Here is a 21,508-nt window from a genome sequence, read left to right as displayed (position 1 = left end):
ACTGAATTTTACATCGAGATGATCTCTTGATATTTTTATTTTCGTCAAAAAAACAGATCATTTTTTTATTTGGTTTGGCCATTGCTTAAAAACACTCACAAAATTAAACACAAAGAGTTGGCTCATTCAGCTGCAAATGAATGAAAAGAAAAAAGGAGAAAAAGAGTGTCAGAGATTCTTTAGCTGAAATCCGTGATTTTCAGCGGTTCCAACTCACTTATAAACATATTCATGGCTGTGAGAATGATGAAGCCAATGATAACGGCGAGGAATTGCGCCAGGCCGGCAGATCTTCGACGCTGATGCCAACGTGCCTTTTCCCTTGGCATCACTTCGCACACAGTCACGTAGAGTAGGGTACCAGCAGCCAGACCCTGAAGGATTGGCACACTCGTGGCTGACCAATCAGACTGCAAATCCACCAGACCCATCCCAATCCCAATTCCTGCCACAGAGCCAAAGGCAAAGATGAGAATGGCAAAGAAATGGGATCTGACGGTGGAACGAGAGTTAGCACTCAATTCTACGCCCAGGCAGAAGCCAACGACGTACTTGTGAGCAGCTACAGCTCCCACCAACAGAATCACCTGAGGACAGACAAAAGTATCCAATATGTATCACGGAATAATCTCTTGTTGATTGTAATGCCTCATTACGCCTATATTTGCATAGAATCCAGTTCAAGATTAATCCCTGTGCACGCTTGGAATAGTTTCTTATCTTTGAGATTTTTGCTAGTTTAGGCAAGTTTAGGTAAATAAACATTTGCATCAATGAAAGTAATGCTGGATTAAGTGACAATATTTCTGAAGACTTGACGCTTATATCAACTATTGTCGTACATATTAACATTTTGGCAATTTTCCAGAAAAGTAGACAATTTGTTAAAAATATTTTTAGCAATGAAAATTGTTCTTGTGGCATGAAATATTAAAGACAAAAATATTAAGAAAAAGATTTTTTTTGTATAATATTTGAAATTTCAGAATAAGTAAGAGGGGAAAGTGCCCATGCTTTGTACGATCCCAAGCTTCGTAATGATTAATTTTTTGGTAGTTTTGCTAGGTACTTTCCCCTAGTTCTTAAAATATGAGTGCGAAGTTACATTTATTGATAAACAGAAAAAAAATAGTCATCATGAAACTTGGGATCGTACGAAGCATGGACACTTTCCTCTAATCACAGCCTTTCACAGGTTTCAGAATTCTTCCCAAGGAGAGACGACCATTCGCTCCTTGGAATTTAAAAGGGGTCAACTCACTTTTTTGCGATTTTGAGATTTTAATGCACTTAGAAAGACAATTTAATAAAATTTCAGATGATACAAGTCATTAAATTTCGTTATTAGAAAAGTTTTTCAAAATTTTAATCTTTCTGATTACTTGCATAATTTTGAAGTACAAAATATATTTATCGTTCAAATTTTTGTGAAACAGGGGACTAACTGAAGCAAGTTGATCCCTTGTTATTCTAATTTCAGTAAAATTTGGACATCATTTAGAACGACAAGGATATAACTCATTAAAAAACATATTTTGAATGGTAAAAACAGGGGCATGACGTTCCCTATGTTTCCTATATGTTTCTAGTGTGCCGAAAAAATTTTGGAGTTTATTCGGTGTTTTCTGTCATTGTGGAATGAATTAGCAAAAAATATAAATACAAAATAAAAGGCAATTTAATATGGAATGGGCAACCGAAAACCCCAAATTGGCAACCTACGTAGTTTCGGAGATATCTCGTGAAATGTGTGAGAAAACAGGGAAAATTTTATACTGAAACAGGTCGCATTTTTCAGAGCTAATGTCGGGTAAAAATATAAAAATTTGGATGTTTATATTAGTGCTCATACAAATAGAAAAGAAATATATTGTTTTTGTTCAGTCATTAAATTGAGATACTTATTTACACAAAGTTGAATTCTTCATGCTGTCTCCTGAAAAATGGCCGAAAATTAGTTGGCCCCTTGTAATTTCTAAGGAGCGATATGACCGCTCTACATGGCGATTCTAATAAGAAGCCGACTTCTTGAAAATTCCTACTAACCTTTCAGATAATCTTATATGAATCGTATTAGTGTTCCACAAGAGATCATTTTCTCACCAATTTAATTTGAACGATACTAACGCTCCTTAAATTGGATCATGCTCACGGGAGCACCCTTCAACGCATCGAAAAGCCTGGATCCTCCAAAATACTTCCCTTTCTAACAAAGATAATTTGAGAAAAGTTTCTTTTTCGTGATTCTCTTACAAATAAGAATCCTTTCAACTATTTCAATCTTGTAATTCAATGTATATAGTAAAGAGAGGTAATCCGGATACTTTTCATTGAGTGCGACTTTAATGCTTGTTTTTGGACTGATGAAATATTTTTTTCGCCATTCCAAATCAATAGAATTATTCTTTGTTTAATTTAGAATCATAATAGAAATAGAATTTTAGCAATAATATTGATGAAAATTAATAAAATTACGATAATATTAATATATGCGCAAGAATGTTACTGCGACGCTTTTATGTAACTCCGTTGAATTCGATCAAACTCGGATGCTCATTTTAAGGAAAAGTTTAATGCATAAAAATGAGAAGATATTATTTCAAAAACATTTTTTTAGAGTTTTATTCCATCAATTCATTTCATTAATTTATTATTTAATTATATATATTTTTATTTATTTTAAGATTGCACTCAATTCTTTGATTTTTCTCGGTTTTCTTGGCTGACTTCCTTCCACGTTTTTTCTTTTCAGCTTCAATTGGCATTTGAGCCTTTTCCTTTACCATGTTTTTCTCCTTTAGTTTTATCTCCTTTTCTTCTGCCCTTATTTTTTTGTTCCTCTCTCTGGTCAACTTCCGTTCAGCAATTTCTTTCTTTTTTTGTAAATCCTGCCTCAATTTTTCCTCCTGTTCCTGTTTCCTCAATTTCCTCGGAAGATACAATATACTGGTGTTTCACATTGCTGGCTTTGACCCTCTTCTTCTGACGATGTTTTGGAATTTCTCCTGGCCAGAAATAGCATTGTTTTAGTGTGTCGAAGATCGGTTGAGTTTCAGGAGGATCGAGAGTCTCAGAAGTTGCAGAGAGTTGGTTTCCAGGGATGACTGGATCATTTGAAGGATTATTGTCGGTGGCCTGATCGTGCTGGTTATTGATAATGGACTCCTCTGAATGTTGGAAAACAATTTTCGGGAAATAAAGACCAGCGTCTTCCGTGCTGATGATGGGTCCATTGTCAACAGGTTCAATGACAATATAGTCCTGCAGTGAAATGTCTTCCCTCAAACTGGTGTCTTCATTTGCAAACAGACCAGAATCCGAAATAGCACTTGACTGATTTGAGTTTCCTGATCTGGAGATGGAGAAGTTATCAATTCCTGTATTTCTGTAGTCAATGGAGATTTAGGTCGAGGCTGATGTAAGAGATTGAGGTTCGCAACGTTCATTTATTTTACACCAAACCTCAAACAAGTTCTCATCTTCGAATGCTCCACTCCAAATGCGATCCTTTTTACATTCATTGAACTTGCTGAGAGTGTCAGGTGAGATGAGATGATCAATAATCCGCAGAGCTACTTGATAGTCAGAAGCTGTAAAAGCATTCGCAATGCTCTCGTCGTTCTCAGGAAGTGATTGATCATTTGACAGATTCGTTTCCTGATTCCCTGATTTCTTTGACTTCAGGATTTCCATGCTATTCACAACATCAGGATTGAATGGCACCAAACCACATCCTCGAAAGCCATTATTCGAAATTTTAGGAAGATCCAAATGCTTAAGGGCTGCACTCAAAACCTTGGCCACGTGCATAGGCTGGTATTTCACTTGCGTTTGCGTTTGCGTTTGCTGAGTTCTGGATGACGCTTAAGAAAATTCCTGAACCAAACGTCTCCGGGTCTTCCAGCTGTAAAATGGTTTGGAATTTTGTAGACCTCACAGATGAGTTTAACGCTGTCCAGAACTTGTTCCTTCCCGATGGGATGCCAGCCATCCGCACATCCCAAGATCCATTTGACAAGTTCTTTTTCCTGTTCTTTTGAAAGAATTGTTGGCCTGCCATTGGGGCACTCCTCTGGGTATTTGCCGGTCAATTTGTTGTGCAGTGTTGTTCTTGGGACATTAAATGTTTTGGATGCATATGCTATGGTAGAACCATCTCGTACACACTGCAAGGCATTCCTAATACCTTCCTTAGAGTCGGGCTTGTCCTTATAGGTCTTTTCTTTTGTTCCCTTTGGCATCTGAAACAGAAAAAGAGTCCTGAACAATGCAAATTCTGAACCAAAACATTGACTTTCACCGCATCCGACATGCATCGAAATGTAAACATTCACAAAAATCACTTATTTCTGTATGAATTATTAATATATTATCAATAAACTCTTACTCACCTTGTAAATCAATAACTACACTAACTTTTATTAATAATTTTGATTGCAAATAATGTTTTATTATATAGAAAAAACACTAAACTTTTTCCAGCGACGAGCTGTCAACAGCAAAATTTTCTCAGAAATTAAATTTTTAGTACACAACCCAGCTGACCCGAGCTTAAAAAATATTTCTTTTACCCACTTATTAAACCGATAAAAATATAATTTTTGGTTTTTCTTAAAGTAGAATAGTTATAATATGATACTTCAGTAATTAATTACAGAAATAAAAATATAAATTATATTTTAAGTGGATGTATCGGAGTTAAATCGGTCGCGGCATCCGAGTTTTGCAATCGTCGGAGTTACATGGCCTTACTATATTCTTACTGCTAACAGGCTTTTCTAATTTTTAAAGAATTTTCACAGCTCTAAATTTTCTCATTCTCGTCCCATCAAAATTTTCTGATTAGCTGAATGGCTGTCCAGTACAATTCCTATTTATTTATTATTTGTTTATGGCATTGACCAGTTTTGGTTCTACTTTGATTTTTTATTTATATTTCCCTTAAAGTTCGTCAAAAAATTTATTTTTGCACACCTATTCATTTGCTAGTAAATTATGAACCTTTAACTGAGTTTAAATTCACAGCTTAAGATCAACTAATTGTCTGCAAGAGCGTTATGCCAAAGGAAGGCATAAGTGTTTCCTGCCTACAGTCTGATGCACATCGGTAGGCAAGGTCCACTATTGGATGATGAAGATGCACATGCACTGCACACCCTTTACTTCTCACTCAGAGAGCTAACCCTAGGGACCCTGGCACATAGTGTATCCAATCAGTCTTTGAGAACTCAAAATAACAGCGGGGACTTTAGCAGCCCCGAATGTTCCAAGTCGCTATCTATTACCGTTTGGCCTTAGAGCTGGCGACAGCCGGACAGACGGACAGACAAACAGCGTGACATTATTACTCAGAAATCGACTGAAACGCGAAGATTTGTTGAGAAAAGTAGTCCCCTGGGGGCGGAAAGAGGAAATTATTAGTTAAAAATTAGGAACGATTGACACAACTTACTACTTTTAGCATCTTTAACCCTTTACGGACGATTGGGTCACCGGTGACCCAAAAATGAAATGTTTCCTACGGCCTTTTAAAAAGTTCCTTTGCTCTAAAAAGTCAGAAAAAGTGATTTTTCCTGACCCTCAATCTTTAACCTTCTCGTCCTTAAATGGTTAAAAGTTGTACTTTAGACAGAGGGTTGTTTTTAAGGGGTTACATATGTCAAAATAGACAAAAGCAGCATATTTTTCTCTAATTATTTTTGAACATAATACAAAAAAAATTATTTAATTCAAGCTCTTTAGGCATGTAAAAGTACAACATTTTTCAATTCAATTTATTAAAATTCTCAATTCCTAATACATTGGCAGCTAATACATAAAGAAACATTTAAACTATATTTTCTGCAATTTTCATTTAAAAATTTTAACAATTCAGCTTCTGAGACTTGATTTAAAAAAAAACATTACTTTTTTTTTTAGAGAAGATGTCTCGTAAGAAGTTCATATGAAATCCAAAAACCAAATGTTTCCTGTTAGCTGACGAGTTAAACTATTTCTTGAACGAAAATTTCACACAGAAAATACCATTTTGACGTATTTTACATCACGATTCGTCTTGTAGAATAAGTTGTGATCATGTAAAGATAATATTCTTCGTTTAAGGACTAGTTTAACTCATCAGCTAACTGGAAACATTTGGTTTTGAATTTCAGATGAACCTACTCCGAGAAATCTTGTCCAGTAATGTTTTTTAAATCTCCAAAAAGGCAGAATTGTTAAATTTCTTAAATGAAAATTCTGGAAAATAGTTTAAATTTTACACTTTTATATGTCCAAAAGTTTGAATTAAACATTATTTTTTACTCCCTCCGTTCCGAAATAAGTCGTACGTTTGGGGAAAAACTAGGGATTAAGGAATGGTTTCAGACAATGTTTTTGTTATTTGTAAATATCTTATGTATGAACTATCCTCCATGTTCAGGGATAATATGGGAATCCTACGACGATGGTAAGTTGAGGAATTCATATGTTGAAGTTGTTCATTTTTCGCATTTTTTTCAAAGAGCTCCGGTAGATAGTTAATTACTAAAAAATGGATTGTGATTAATATTACAGGCTAGAATTTGTACTAAACTTTTAGTATGCACAAGTAGAGTTCAACAGTTATTACCGATATGATATTTCTTATTGCTCAAATTTTGAAGAATAAGCAATAAAAAGAACATTCTTTTCTATGTTTTCGAATATCTGGGTGCTAAATGGTTAGAGATAGGGACTTGGGACCTTCGGCGGACCCCCCCATAAGTTGACCCTGGGACCATTAATATGTCCCTCATTTCTCCCCCCACCCCTCCCCTTCTCATCCAAAACCATTGGTATTGGTCGAAAACATGTCGTGCGATTTTTTCAGGGGAGGGTAGGGGCGGGGGAAAAAGTAGGGGCATATTAATGTTCCCAGAGTTAACATATGGGGGGGTCCCCCGAAGGTCCCAAGTCTCTATCTCCCACCATTTTGCACTTAATTTAGATTGAAAATAAAACGCAAAAATAAGACATTTTTAAGACATTCGTTCCTCAACTTACCATAAAGACTGGACCCCAATTTTAGTGCAGAACATTAACAATAGTTCTTCACAAGAGATAATTGTTGATACACAAAACATTTACCAACAAACTTTCCCTTAATCCCATTTTTTCCCAAACGTATGACTTATTTCGGAACAAGATTTTTTCCCAAACGTACGACTTATTTCGGAACGGAGGGAGTATTATTTATAACAAAAAAAATAGAGAAAATATTATGTTTTTTTAGTCTTCTTGACCCACGTAACCCCTTAAGAGGTAAAGAGAAAGTCAGGTACAAATAGACAAAAAATTGCCTTTAAAAATCAATGAGTTCTGGACATTCTAGCTAGACAATTATAAATTATTTATTAGTTTAAATTATGTAAGATACTGAAAGATAAAGGTCTAAATAAAAGTTCCAACGACCCTTCACTCGCCCAATTCTATTCTGGCCCCTAAAACCTTTTGCTGTGATATTTTTTTGTAACAAATGATGATCTTGCGAAAATTTGAACATAAAAATAATTTTTTTCGCTCAATTTTTTTTTCGTTAGACCTAGAAAATTTACTAAATTTTACTTTCAAAAATTTAAAAATTACGACAGTTGTTGATGAAAGCGACAATAATTTTAATAATAATTTTAGGACCATTTTCAAAATATTTTCCTTTTCATTTGATAAAATAGTTTCTGCTCGTTTTTTATTGCAATTTTTTTGAAAAACAAGTTAGAACATTTGTTGATTTAAGCGACAATTTGCCCTGGGACTTTGTATGCTTTGTTCCCTTTGATCATTTTCTTACTCAACAAGAAAAAAAGATAGCAGATAAGAAAAAATATTCACTGACCTTAGAAGCTGAGTCTTGGATCCCAATGGCCAATCCCTCGAGCAAGGAGTGAAGGGAGAGGGCACAGAGGAGCCCTAAGTGCCCGGTGAGGGTTTCCTCGCAGGGTTCTGCATGACTGACATGGCAGATTCTTGAGTTGGCCACTTCATCTCGCTGGACGCATTCCCTCACGCCACCCGCATCGTGTCCAATTGAAGTGGATGGCCTTGGGAGGAGACTCTGCGTCTCGCATGAAGTTGACGGAGCAGCACCAAATGCTGAAGAATCCACTGGAGCTGTGGCATGATAGTTGGGAATTCCTCGTGCATTTCTTTCTGCGTCAGATCTCTCCTGGTGATGCCTGTGCTGAATGGCTTCACCACAGAAGAAATGCACAAGTTCATCCACGGCATAGACAATGAAGAATCCTACGCAGAGGATGATCTCTGACCACTGAGGCATCTTCTCACGTACTTCTGGCAGCATGTGAACTAGCGATGTGGCCAGGAGGACACCAGCACCGAAGCACAGGAGCACAGAGATCAACAGAGGATGGTTTCTTTGTTGCCTCCGGGAGAGCCAAGCTGGGAGCATTCCGATGAAAAAACTCCCGGCTCCCAGAACAAACATAGCCAGGATTTTTGTGTGATCCTGACTCATGGTGAAATTGGTGGGTTTCACAATCACAATATCCATTCTTATCACTTCAATGGCAATGACACGGACAATGCAGAGGAATATCAGCTTTATTATGAGGAATTTTATTCCCATGAATCATCAACTTTTTGCAGAGTCAGGAACTTCAATAAATGCGCTTTTTGGGATTCAGCACAATACTAATTTTCACCGAGACATTGCTGGCAATTGTGTGAAACTTTTGAGGAGTTTGGAATTCACTGAAGACCCTGGGATGTCTGCTCTTATCACTTTTTCACTGAGATAAGCAAGATATTTTGTCACAAACAAACACAGAGATCACTCAAATCCATTGAATAAACATTTCCAACTACTACCAGATTTACTATCCACAAATACTTGACACTCTGCACGAGCAGGACTATCTCAAGCCGAAATATCGCGAGGTACACAATGACACAGATTCTCCTGGCCAGGAAATTCACAAGTTCTTATTCAATTTTGCTCCATGAAAATTACCAAATTTGTAAACAAAGCATCCCACGTGATCTATTCAAATTCCCTACGATTCTCATAGGTGGCGCTGGAAAACAGTTTGAGGCATTCCGGGCATTTTGTTTGAAAATTTTCACGCGAAACGGAAAAGATGTTGCGAGTGGGAAGAGTTTTGGTGGCGAAAAGCCCAGGAATCCTAGGAAGAAATCCCTTCCCTACAATCCTCAAGAGCGCAGGAAGTCCCAATGAAGTCAAGCACTATGGATCTGGGACAAAAATCTACATTGGAGGGAGCCATGGAGGCGAGGAAGCAAGAGCTGCAGAGATTGTCTCTGAAAAAATCGCCTACTCCATTGCCACGAAAATAGGAAAAAAGGTTCCAGGTGGTCCAAGTGGTGCCCCAGCCCCAACCGAAGATCACAGAGAAGAATTCAAGAAATTCAAAGAAACCCAAGCAAAATTCCAGAAAGACGATGGTCTTCCGGTCTTCCTGAAGGCGGGAATGAGGGATCGTGCTCTCTACCTCTCAACTCTGGCTTTCGCAGTTCTTGGTGTGGCAATGCAATTCAAATTCTACTACAGTCTGGGATAAAATTGTACATTTTGTCTTTGTAGAAAAAAGCTGACATATTAAAAGCTAGTTGAGCAGCAATTGCCGAGAGATCCGAGATATTTCATTCTCCAGATTCCTGTCCATGTGTTCACAGAGGTAGTGCTGCCGAGCTGAGCAGTCCTGACCGAAGTACGTGTAGTTGTGTGAGCTGGGATTGAAGGTAAGTCTCAAGCATCTCCCTGTTCCTTTGATATTCAGTAGCTTTTCCTCCGTTTGGCTGATTGGGGGCTTTTTCGAGGGCTTGGGGCCCTTGCCCGAAGCAGTGGACGTTGAATTAGCAACGGCTGCTAGATTTGTGTCTCGATTTATTGGTCGAGCTGAATGGGACCAAATCCAGAGGAGACCTGGATTGAGTCCTCCAAGCCAGAAGTCTTTCCCTCTGAATGGTGGCTGATTGAGCAGGAATTCAGTCACATCCTTGTATTCCCCAACTGTCTCAAATTCAGCCAAATGAGCCCCCATTGATTTGCAAAAGCTACTCGCAGCCTTCCAATTTATCTCTCGATTTGTTCCCAAATGATAGCAATTTCCACCTGCCCTTGTGAAGTTTTCTGGGCAGTGTTCTGCTATAAAGAAAGAGAATTAGGTTTTTTGCTTTGAAAAATTATTGGCCACGCCCTTTGTTGTGAACAGACCACGCCCCATTTTTTTTAAAGTGTGAAAAATATGTTGAGTGATACAGTGTTGAGGGACATGTTGCACAGAAACCAAAAAAGTGGGCGTGGCTTCTTAAAGGGCGTAACTATAATAAATATCTCACTAAGTTTACTGCCTTTACTATATACAAAAATTTTATGAAGCTATATTGCTTGTAAGATTTATTCATAAAAATTATTGGCCACGTCCTTTGTAATGAACAGACCACACCCCATTTTTTTTACTAAAAGAGTGATAAAAATGTGTTGAGTGATGTACAGTGTTTTTTTTTTATTTAAACGGGCTTTGAAGTGTAATTTTTCATTTATTTGAAAACGTGTAAAAATGAGGGACATGCTGCACGGAATTCAAAGAAGTGGGCGTGGTTTCTAAGAGGGTGTGACTTTAAAAAATATCTAACTAAGTATACTGTCTTTATTATATCCAAGAAATTTATGAAGTTATATTCCTTGTAAGCTGTATTCCTAAAAATTATTGGCCACGTCCTTTGTAATGAACAGACCACGCCCCATTATTTTTAAAAGAAAGTGAGAAAAGTATGTTGAGTGATACAGTGTTTTTTTTAAGTAGGCTTTAATTTAGAGTATATTTTTTTATTTATTTGAAAACGTGTAAAAATGAGGGACTTGCTGCAAAGAAACCAAAAAGAGTGGGCGTGACTTTAAAAAATATCTCACTAAGTTTACTGTCTTTATTATATCCAAGAACATTATGAAGATATATTCATTGTAAGCTCCATTCATAAAAATTACTGGCCACACCTTTCGTAGTGAATTTTTTTAAATAAGAAAGTGATAAAAATGTATTGAGTGATACAGTGTTTTTCTATTTAAATGGCTATTAAAGTGTTTGTTTCATTCACTTGATAACGTGCAAAAATTAGGGGCGTATGCAGCACAGAATTCAAAGAAGTGGGCGTGGTTTGTAAGAGAGCGTGACTATAAAAATCTCTCATCATGTTTACTGTCTTTATTATATCCAAGAACTTTATGATGCTATATTTCTTGTAAGCTCTATCCCTAAAAATTATTGGCCACGTCCTTTGTAATGAACAGACCACGCCCCGTATTAAAAATAAAAATAAATTAGGGTGATTTTTAAAGAAATCTTTCACAAAATATAATATTAAAACTTCAATTGGGGAAGCGTTTGATAGACTTTTCTTAAAAAAGCTACGCAATGTTGTCTTAAAAAAGCTTTTATGGAACTTCTCAAGCTTTTTACATCTACTCAAAATAATCGAAATCGGTTTAGCTTTGGATTCTTGGTGATTTAAAAAAAACGCTGCAGAAGAGCTTTTCATAATCTAAAGAGCATTTTTCACTCAATTTTCATCAATTTTTTGGCATAACGAGAAGCATTCTTGAAGTTTTTAGCAAGTTTTAAGCTATCGAAATCCACGACATTTATCAAGATTAAGTAGAAATTCGTTTTTATGGCGCTGGCATACCTTTTCAACTGAGTGAAATTCAATCAATTTAAATTTTACCTTTCACTCTTATAAATTGAAATGAGATGTAGCTGTCTGTTTCTGTCAAATTAAAATTAAAATTGAAAATGAAATTTAAATTTCAATTTTCATTTGACAGAAAGAGACAAACATATGTTATTTCAGTTTGAAAGAGTAAGATGTAAAATTTCAATCGATTGAATTTCACTCAGTTGAAAAGGTGTGCCAGTCAGCATCATTAAACATCACAAGAGCTTTTTTAAACCAAGAAATCGCAATAAAATATGTTTTCGCGAATTTTCAGAAAAATTCATAAAATCAAAAAGCACATCCCTTTCTTAAAAGCTTTGCGTAAGTCGATCCATCTCTTTCGGTTTCAAAATTGGATTGAAGTAAATTTAATTTGGTGTGATGTTCAAAAGAAAAAGAAGCACCCGAAAGAGTAAATTAGATTATGCAATCTTTTTTTTAAGAAAGAAAGGGATGTAAAGGAAGAGGCGTCTTAAGAACCGTTTAAAACCGAACAAACGTCAAATAAAATTGTACGTCAATGGTCGTCAAAACGATACCTGTAGACACTTATTGCGACATTTATTCGGTTTCTAACGGTTCTTGCTGATCCGTAGTACTCCATAATGTTTTCTCATTTTTTTTTTAAGACTCTCACGTTTTTACAAAGTTAGAGAATTTACCCAAGTGTTATTTTATTTTTGACCTTGAAATATTCAAGAAAGCAAAGATTCAAGTTCATGAAGTTTTTTTAAGTCTCTTGACAATCCCAAGTTCCAAAATCACAAGTTACTATCTCTCACCGTTTGGCCTCTTAAAATACAGAAGCTGCACTAGGAAATCTCAATTTTAGCCGCTAAAGTTAGTCAAAATTTCCGAAGGGGCGTGGCCAAAAAATTCTTTTATGCTGAGTTTAGGGGAAAGTGCCCATGCTTGATACCATTTGAAGCTTCGTAATGACTAAATTTTTCCTAAGTTTCTCAATAAATGTGACTCCGCAATATATTTTAAAAACTGGCCACTTTCCTATACTTTTAAAAAATGGTTGCGATGAGTCACATATATATTGTTGAAACATAGAAAATTTAGTCATTACGAAGCTTCCAATGGTATCACGCATGGGCACTTTCCCCTAATCTGAAAATCGAATATTGATTCTGACCTTCTCTTTGATTATTTCCCTGCATCATGTAGTAGAGGAGCTGTTCAGTTCTTCTCAGGCGCTTCTCCATGTAGTCCACTCGATAGACGAGTTTCTCAATCGCTCCCAGGAGATAGAGATCTGTCTCAGAGACTTCTCTAGGGCCATTCCCTTCCATTGCGGGAGCATTGAAGTCTAGAATTTTCCCAGGATGCCGACGATGTGGTTCTAATTCCAGTTCCTCCCCAAGTCGCCGGGTTACGAAGAACCCTGACGTTGGGATGTACTTTCTGGTCACTGGAAGAACTTTTCCCTCTCGATGTGAATCCTCTTGGTCCTCACTCAATGTCCAGTCAGTCAGTAAGGTCGACCAAAGGCCATCTTGTTCGTCCACTGCGTCTGTCCAGGAGGTCACGGAATCTTGACGACGATCAGGACGTCGCGTAGAATTTTGAAGATAAATCCCATTCACTGTGTAAATCCAGGTCAACGAGAGAAAAAGCCACCAAAGTGTCACACGTTGATCTACTTTCATTTTTTTTATTTGCAAATTATCCGCAAAACTTCCACCGTCTTCACTGGTCACTGTGTCTCTGGGAGAATGACTAGAGATCTTCCCTTTGATAATTGAAGTTATTGCACAATTTTTCACACACCGTTTGGCAGAGACGTATAGAATCTCCCAAAGTCAATGGTCTGGAAGTTGCACCGTGAAATCCGCAATTGAGACTGAATCATGCAGTCGAGACGATGGAAAACCCACCTGCAAAAACCACTTTCTTCTTTCACTAACACACAAATACATCTTCTGCCCAAGCTTCTACACCTCATTTCGCATGGGAATTTTGTGAATGAAAACCACAAACTTTTGTGTATAAACAAAATGACGTGCTTTATTGCATATTACCGCCATACAAAAGAAAAAAAAATAAACTTTGTGATCGTGTGGTATAGGAAATCCCCTTAGAATCTCGGAGGAGGAAGTGTCTTCAACTGGAATTGAACCTGGCACTAGGCTGTTCCTCCGTCTGATGTATCAAGGCCCCGTCGGCGGCTTCGCTGTCCATGGATCAATGGTCGAGGCTTGTAGAGATCATCACTTGAGTAGCGTTGTTGTTGTGTGATTGGGGTCTTCACTTTTGGGATCTTCTTGTCCTCAATAACGGCTTCATTCCCATTCAAATCACCTTGAGAGGTTGAAAAGATAAAAGAAAATTCATTTTTACGATATCAGCGCCACTACTGATAATTTAACAAAGCTTTAGAGTTCTGGAAAGTCCCTTCATTTCACAAAACAATTCAATTATCGTTTAATTTCTGATCAAATGAGACCAAATTTAAAATAAAAATAAAAATAAGTTTTTTACAAGAACTTTGACCTTTGACCTTGAAATGACCTTAAAAGGAATCAATAGGGGTCATTGGCTTATGTATCAGAGTTGTAAAAGATAGAGAAGAGTTTCATATAGATAAAATAAAGATGATGATTCTTATTAAATTTCATGTGCTCCGATCGGGCTCAAACTTAAACAAAAAGGGTTTCATGAATTCTTCATCACGGTGGGTGGCTAAAAAACTTCCCTAACCGCCCGTTTGCTAGACTCTCAAACGTAATTTCCTTCTGCTCTTTTGAAAATCTTTATTTTTATTTTTCACCGTTACCTCAATGGCCCCTTTCTATAGCCCATAGTGTGGGCTCAAAATTTAGTATGTCGTATCTGTGCCTTTGAATTTTCGATAATCTAATATTTTTGTAAATGGTCGTAGCGGCTATACTTCTAATTATTGTCAAAATTTCACCATTTTTGGAGATTTAGGGCAGAATCACATTGGCAGTAAAATGCTAACCGTATTTCGTTAATTTACGTATTTTTATTGCAATTCTTACGCAATTCTCGATTACCCTATTACCTTACCTCATACTCAGTGGCTCTATGTGAAAATAATATAAGAAAATTGAAAAAATAAAACGGAAATACGATAAATGGTGAGCAAAAAAAAAACTATACGAGAAATTAATCGTACAGTTTTTTTTGCTCATCGCTTATCGCATTTTCGTTTTATTTCTTCAATTTTCTTTTATTATTTTAATCTAGTGCCTCAGAGTATAAGATAATTATTAGAGTATTAAGATAATAGAGTATTAAGATAATAGAATTTGACGCTAAAATTCCAGGAAGTTGTCCATGGAGTTTCAAGTACGTTCTACTGGAATTCCAGCGTTAAATTCCGCGAAACTCCACGGAACATTTATATGGAAAATCAAACGTGAATCGTCCGCGGGATAAGCTAGAGAAATAATTTGGAAAATTCCACTTAAATTCCACTCAAATTTCCAACTGAAAAATGATGACTTTTTAATCTTTCCTGAGTGCAATGCATTTGCCCTTTAAAACGGATAAAAAAGCATATGACCATTGTCCTGCAAATGAATTTTATTCATCAGTCACTGAAAGCGTCACTGAATATCTAGAATGACACAAATTCTATTAAAAGAGCACACCGTTTATGCGCTCAAGTGATCCTTTCAAATGGATCACTGTTGACATTTCATACCTAATTTTCAATCGCTGAAATATCACGTTAAAAGTTTAAAGCTATCAATTTAAGAGTTTCGACACGTTACCCTTATATGAGTAAATAAAATAAATACTAAATAATAAATAATCGTAATAGTGATCGAATTAAAATGTTCAAATTTGATCCATTCGATCCATTTGAGTGAATCCCATATTTTCAATATTTTTTCGCATAATATCCTGAAGATTGAAAATAGTTGTCTCAAAAATGTCATTTTCTGCAGTGATAATCCTAATTAAACCTAAAAACACTTATTTTCGCTGTTTTACTTTTATTAATTAGCAGAAAAATATTTCTGAACATCCGATCTTTCTGAAATGATCGATTTGAGGAAGCTTTCAATGTATCATTGAATGTGATCCTTTATTTGGACCACTGAAGTCATTCATTAACCCATTCAGTCAATGTACTAAAAATACTTGAGATAGAATGTTCATATTTTGGGATTAGTTGCCTACAGATTAATAGATGAATTTTTTGAAAAGAAAAAAAATTATCTCATGGGGGCGCGGGGAGCCTCTGTCAAACACACGTCTTAACGGTCACTGAATTTAAATTCTGTGCATTAATTCATTACAAACTTTATTGCTTTATATAGAGTAACTATCCAAGAAAACAAATTGGCAACTAGAATTCAAATCAGGAAATAGGATGAAGGCCAATTCTAACAAATTCGACGGGGTGTCGAATTTTCCGTCCGCCATTTTGAGCAAAATTTTTGCATGACTTCACGTGAAGCAAGAGAGCAATAACAAAATGTAATTTCATCTCTGTCGGACTATTTTTTATAAGTAATTGAAGAACTAAAGTTAATAAAAATCCATTCCCGACAGCAATTCGGATAAAAATTTCCCAGGAATAAATCATCAAAAATCACTTATTTTGCGTATGATGTATAATACCATGGTAAGGAATGGGTTAAAAAAGAATCAATTCAGTTCAAGAGATTCAATGAAAATGAACCTTTTAGGCCATGATTCATCTGAAATAATCCCTGATGAACCATTCATTTTTACCAGTGTTGCTGGTTTAGTAAAACATTAAAATCCTAGTGATCTTTGCTAATTCTTTAATATTCGGAAATAAAAACATGAAATGCATGTGACAACTTTATTTTTCCTCCATTTTATTTAGGTGGAAAAATCCACAAACATTTCCATGGATGTATTCCAGAAAAAATCCTCTATAAATCCATGGGAATATCCTTGGAATCTATTATGGAAAATTCCCATGGATTTTTCAAGGAAAAATAGTGGAAAATTCCGAGGAATTTTTCGCTTGTTATTCCTTTTCCGCTTTCTTTTGCTATGGGGTTGGTAAGAAAATGTTGCAGGGGGATGATTATCTTATTATTATTTAGAATCTAGATAATTTTCAACTCTGTGAGATAAGTATTTTCAGGAGATAGTAAATAGGGGAGTCGAGGCAGTCAATTGGGAACTTACCGAATTTATTCAATGTGAGTTTCACTCGTTTGTCTTCCGGAAGATCACCTTTGAGATCATTTAATTCCAGTGATCTCTTGGTCCTTATGTTTGGATTTGCATGGATAAATCCATTTTTGGGGGTTTTCTTGGTTTTCTGGTCAGATTTGGGTTTCTCCTCTGACACCTTCTGACCCTTTTCTCGCCACCATTTCTCCGTGGGGCTCTCCGGGTGCTTTGAAAGGGGATCTGGGAAGTACAGAAGATCATCTTCGTCCTCACTATCTGCCAATGTTTCCTTCTTTTCCGGCTCTGGAGTTGGTGGGAACTTCGGAGCATCTGCTTTGACTGGACTTGAGATGATTGGTCCAGCTGTTGTCTTCCCGTCAGATTTTATACAAACAAATTCCAGTTCAATCCCTTGGGAGAGATCCGACACTGTTGGATCGTTTTCAGCTTTGGAATTGATGTAGTTCTTGGCCAGAACCATGGCTTTTTCCATGTTTTTCTTGCTCTCATGATCGATTTTCTTGCGCATCTTCATGAGACGCTTGGCCTCTTTGAAGTTGGAGGCGAATTTTGGCTTCTTCTTGGCCAGGGATTTTTTGGCTAGTTCCTCAATTTTTGCCAGAGTTGGATCATTTGATGCTCTATTGACGATCATTTGGAGATTTATTTCGCTGTTGGCTGTTAGGATCTGATCCACAATGATTGGTTTGGTCTGGAGGGTGACTTTCTCACTGGGATCACTGGAAGAACTGGCAACAGTGGCTTCGGGTTTTGCTCCTTGGATAGTTTCTGTGTCTTTTGGAGAATTTGAAACTGAAGTTGTGTTGGATTCTCTTCCTGCGGAGGAAGTTGATTGACTTGCTGTGGTTTTTTCAGTTCCGGAAGCTGAGGGAGTTGGTTGATTTGGTCCACTTTTCCCATCATTGGAATCTCTGTCTGTTGATCGACGTTTCTCGGTGTTTTTCTCACGCTGACTGGAGTGATCGTCAGTTTCTTTGTCTTTTTTCTTAGAAGAGGAATCTTCCTTGGGTTTCTTGTCGCTTCGGGAGGAAGATTTCTGGCTCGAGGATTTCCTGTGGTCGTGTCGACGATGATCTCGGCGATGGGAATCCTTGGAGTGGGATGAGTGGCTCCTTTTCTTGTCATCCCGATGGGAAGTTTTGTGATGGGAAGATCCTTTGGACTTCCCGTCGGATTTTTCTTTTCCGTCAGATGGCGATGCCTTCGCCAAGTCCGAGCTATCGAGGGTTTCTGCCTCGACTATTTGCAGCACGGGACTTGCATCGCTGTCAATGGCCGTGGAGGAGTTTTCCTCCTCCTTGGCGTCAGTTTTGGGTTCCGGAGGCTTTGAACTCTTCTCCCGGGAAGATGATGACCTGCTTTTCTCCCGATTCCTGTCCCTGTGATGGTGATTGTGATGCGAGGAGGAGGATCGTGAACTCTTTTTGGATTTTTTCCTGTCAGAAGTGTGGAGTTTGTCCTTCCGGGATTCTCGGTCTTCTGGGTTTTCAGGCTTCTTTTCCACAGTTGAAGATACTTCTTCTTTAGCTTCTGTCTTTGCTGGTTCCGTTTCTGGGGGAGCAGGAAGCTGTGGAGGCGGCGATGGAGGAAGAGGAGGAGGATTTTCAGGTTCTGGAGGCTGTGCAAAAATCCTCGCCTGTTCGAATTTAATTTCATCCTTCTTGATGTCAAATGTCGTGAGTTTTTCTGGCTTTGGGGAGTGAGAATTCTCCGGATTCTCGGAGAATTCTGGCATTTGGGCTTCCTCGGAGAGGTCAATCTTGAGACTGCCGTCCTTGGAGTCACTCTCATTGGTGACAATGGAGAGGCGACTGTTGCTGGAGACTTGAGAGAGCTGTGAATCTTGATTGCCAACTTCCATGGCTTCCACGACATCAGACACCGTCCGTTCAGGTACTTCCGATTTTTCCACCATCTGATCAATCCGGGGTGGTTGCATCACCTCTTCGGGCTGTTCAGGTTCTTCTGGCTTCACTTCATCTACTTCCATGGGTTCCGCAGGATTCTTTCCACTAAAAACTGAATCCTGGGATGTTAGGCCACTTATTCCGGACACATGAGAGCTCTGACTCTCATCCTCCTCCTTCTTCAGTGAGCTGGCTGGACGTCCTTCCAGTGGCTCAAAAGGAGGAGATTCCTCATCGTCAATCCTGTCGTCCGATTCATTCAATTCCGGAACGACTTCTTCCTCCGTTATTTCTTCTTTAATTTCCTCACCTGAGAACTTTGACTTGTCTGATTGGGTGGAATCTGGACTAACAGCCTCTAGCAGATCCGTCGGCAACAAATCCATCTTCATCTCACCATTCTGGGCAGCACTTACCTGTGATTCCTCCTTGGGTTTCACCTGAGGCTTCTCAATGCCCAAATATTTGTACACCACATCCTCAATTTGTGGCAGGAAGACTGTGGAAATTTTGGGATTGACCACTTGATCCACAATCCTGTCAACACCTGTCTCCAGGAAGCTCAACCTTGAAAGAAAAAGGCGTCAATGGGCTGAAGGTCAAAACAAACTTCCTCATTTTTGCCTTACCCAATGATGTTCTTGCGCAATTTCTCCCTCATCTGAATGCGATTGGCATCAGCTCGCCACTCTTCCTGCTCCAGGAAGGTGTTGACTTCATTCTCAACCCGTTGCCGGAGATTCTGGTAAGCTGGTTTGGTGTCAACATCAGCTAGACATTCTTTCCGGAATTGATCAAAGAGTCCCTGCGATTTCACTTCACGCACTATCGTGTCAACTAGTTCTGTATTCACTTGGTCACTATCCATCGCGAATTTGGGTGTTTTCACTCCGGAAGAGTGGGTTTTTCCTCGGTATTTCACAACTTTCTCCTGGCCAGTTGATGTTTTTCTCAATCAGCTGTCACACCCAGTGTTGCCAACACTTCGATGAACCTATAGAGATGCTCAATCTCCCAAAAATCTCCTAAATTTCAAATGTTTGAATTTGAATATTCACCGGGAGTATTGCCTTGTCAAGAATATTTATTGCGTGCGTATATCCTTATCCTTTAATAATTTTCACATGCATTTTTTTTCTGGTGGATGGAAAACAAAATAATTTTTGTTTGTTTATCAGAATACGGAATAGGATAGTTAAATCGTCAGTTAAATCAGCATTTGTCGTAACTTCCTTTTGACAACTTTTCAGGAGACGAGATTTTCAGTTCAGCATTATTTTTCTTAAAAATGAGCCCCGAATGCGATACTTTTGAGTCAAAATAATAAAAGTGGCACTAATAAACAGTAAGTTAACTTGAGAAAATCTTTATAAAATGATTTAAAAGTTGAGATATTGAGATATATGTTAGAAGAAACACAGTAATATTTTATCGTAACTTCCATTGTTTATAAAGCCGTAACTTCTAATGTATGGAGATCTTGGAAGTTTACGACAATTTTCAAAAACACACATTACAGTAGAGTCTCTTAAATCCGAATCTCTCAAATTCGGATGCCGTTTGGATTCAAAATGTCAATTGTGAGGTTATGTTAGAAAGTTCGTAGGTGAATGAAAATCATATTTATGCGCTTCTTCCTGAATGTTTACATATATTATGGCCGTGTAAAATGAAAAGGAAGTATGTTACCACTAAGACTTGCAAGAAAGTACGGGAATTTGATTCAAAGTACAATTTAATCCCACACAAATTTCGTAAGTTTTGAAAAAATCGTTCGAATTTGGGAGGTGTGAAGTCAAAAATACCCCCCGAGCGTTCGAATTTAGGAGACTCTACTGTAAAACCGGTCAGTTTTATAACTTTATTTTATATGAACAATTTTTAATTATCTATTACAAGTTTTATATTTTACAAAATTCTATAGAACTGCCTTTATTATGATTAATAAAAATTACCTTGAATTTGTTTCAGAGAAATTAAGTTTTATAAACAAAACGTCTTTCAAATTCGTGCATTTGGAAGCGAAATGTCATCCAATTTATGGAGAAATTTGGACGTAGAATAAAAGTATGAAAATCAAGTTTTTTATTAAAATTATATAATCAATATAAATTTACAAAGTCTTAATAATAATTGCAAACTTGTCAAGAAAACTTCTATGCAAACAATTAGAACACAACAAAAAAAATCGAATGCCAATTTCAGCAGAAAACATTTGTTTCCGCTATTTGGCAAACATAATCAAAATTGAAAAATGTAACCAAACTTTCTTTTTAAATTCAACTATACACTCTGAGCTAAAATGTGTTCCAATTGAAAAAGAACAGAATTAGTGAGGATACACAAATTATCATATTTGTAATTTGCACCTGAAACTTGACAAAACAAATTTTATTACTTTCATAAATTTTATACAAATTCAGTAAAATTAATCATTTCAAAATATTATGATTTATAATTTTCACGTCTTATTAGAATACATGGTCAAAAATAATAAGTCTTTATAGTGTAATCTAGATGTAAACTCTAAGCAATTCATTTCTTAAGAATGAAATACAGTAACTCTTGCTTATAATTTAGTTCTTTTTTCGATCGGGATATTTTTTAATTCACACGATAGTTACATAAAAAAAATATTTACATTTTTGCAATTCACGTTCAACCCTAAAATTATTCATTATATTTGGATAATATTTGTCTTCTAAATTCACAAATTTGCGAGACTATAACTCTCA

The 21,508-nt window shown here is 37.0% G+C and overlaps 3 protein-coding genes across 5 annotated transcripts; all 3 read right to left on the bottom strand.

The window, feature by feature from the left end:
- Nucleotides 1–2: 2 nt before the first annotated feature.
- On the bottom strand, nucleotides 3–9,035 carry LOC129799109 (zinc transporter ZIP3). 2 transcript variants are annotated; one of them, XM_055842748.1, is made up of 3 exons: nucleotides 7,853–9,035; nucleotides 218–587; nucleotides 3–130 (listed from the first exon to the last, which is right to left on the bottom strand). In XM_055842748.1, the coding sequence occupies exons 1-3, from the start codon at nucleotides 8,600–8,602 to the stop codon at nucleotides 123–125; spliced, it is 1,128 nt and encodes a 375-aa protein (XP_055698723.1). In that variant the 5' UTR covers nucleotides 8,603–9,035; the 3' UTR covers nucleotides 3–122. The 2 variants fall into 2 exon arrangements, with proteins under 2 accessions (XP_055698723.1, XP_055698722.1); XM_055842747.1 differs by having other exon boundaries at nucleotides 3–587; nucleotides 7,853–9,017.
- Nucleotides 9,036–9,546: 511 nt separating this feature from the next.
- LOC129799107 (uncharacterized) lies at nucleotides 9,547–13,650 on the bottom strand. 2 transcript variants are annotated; one of them, XM_055842744.1, is made up of 2 exons: nucleotides 12,854–13,650; nucleotides 9,547–10,141 (listed from the first exon to the last, which is right to left on the bottom strand). In XM_055842744.1, exons 1-2 carry the CDS (start codon nucleotides 13,365–13,367, stop codon nucleotides 9,600–9,602), a joined length of 1,056 nt encoding a protein of 351 aa, XP_055698719.1. In that variant the 5' UTR covers nucleotides 13,368–13,650; the 3' UTR covers nucleotides 9,547–9,599. The 2 variants fall into 2 exon arrangements, with proteins under 2 accessions (XP_055698719.1, XP_055698720.1); XM_055842745.1 differs by having other exon boundaries at nucleotides 9,547–10,138.
- A 48-nt stretch (nucleotides 13,651–13,698) lies between these two features.
- LOC129799106 (biorientation of chromosomes in cell division protein 1-like 1) lies at nucleotides 13,699–19,762 on the bottom strand. Its single transcript, XM_055842742.1, has 3 exons — nucleotides 19,403–19,762; nucleotides 16,858–19,340; nucleotides 13,699–14,019 (listed from the first exon to the last, which is right to left on the bottom strand). Exons 1-3 carry the CDS (start codon nucleotides 19,639–19,641, stop codon nucleotides 13,844–13,846), a joined length of 2,898 nt encoding a protein of 965 aa, XP_055698717.1. The 5' UTR covers nucleotides 19,642–19,762; the 3' UTR covers nucleotides 13,699–13,843.
- Between the last annotated feature and the right edge of the window lie 1,746 nt (nucleotides 19,763–21,508).

The sequence above is a fragment of the Phlebotomus papatasi genome, chromosome 1 (assembly GCF_024763615.1).
Source record: "Phlebotomus papatasi isolate M1 chromosome 1, Ppap_2.1, whole genome shotgun sequence".
NCBI classification, from domain to species: domain Eukaryota; kingdom Metazoa; phylum Arthropoda; class Insecta; order Diptera; family Psychodidae; genus Phlebotomus; species Phlebotomus papatasi.
The sequence above is the reverse complement of the archived record's forward strand: the minus strand, read 5'-3'. Positions and strand labels throughout refer to the sequence as shown.

Excerpts from the sequence above, each read along its gene's own strand:
- LOC129799109 (XM_055842747.1), bottom strand. The coding sequence starts at position 8,602 with ATGGGAATAAAATTCCTCATAATAAAGCTGATATTCCTCTGCATTGTC. Across the intron at positions 588-7,852 it reads TCCAAGACTCAGCTTCTAAG|GTGATTCTGTTGGTGGGAGC; the intron begins GTCAGTGAATAT and ends GTCTGTCCTCAG.
- LOC129799107 (XM_055842744.1), bottom strand. The coding sequence starts at position 13,367 with ATGAAAGTAGATCAACGTGTGACACTTTGGTGGCTTTTTCTCTCGTTG. Across the intron at positions 10,142-12,853 it reads GGGAAATAATCAAAGAGAAG|CAGAACACTGCCCAGAAAAC; the intron begins GTCAGAATCAAT and ends CTTTCTTTATAG.
- LOC129799106 (XM_055842742.1), bottom strand. The coding sequence starts at position 19,641 with ATGGATAGTGACCAAGTGAATACAGAACTAGTTGACACGATAGTGCGT. Across the intron at positions 19,341-19,402 it reads TTGCGCAAGAACATCATTGG|GTTGAGCTTCCTGGAGACAG; the intron begins GTAAGGCAAAAA and ends TTTTCTTTCAAG. Across the intron at positions 14,020-16,857 it reads ACTCACATTGAATAAATTCG|GTGATTTGAATGGGAATGAA; the intron begins GTAAGTTCCCAA and ends CAACCTCTCAAG.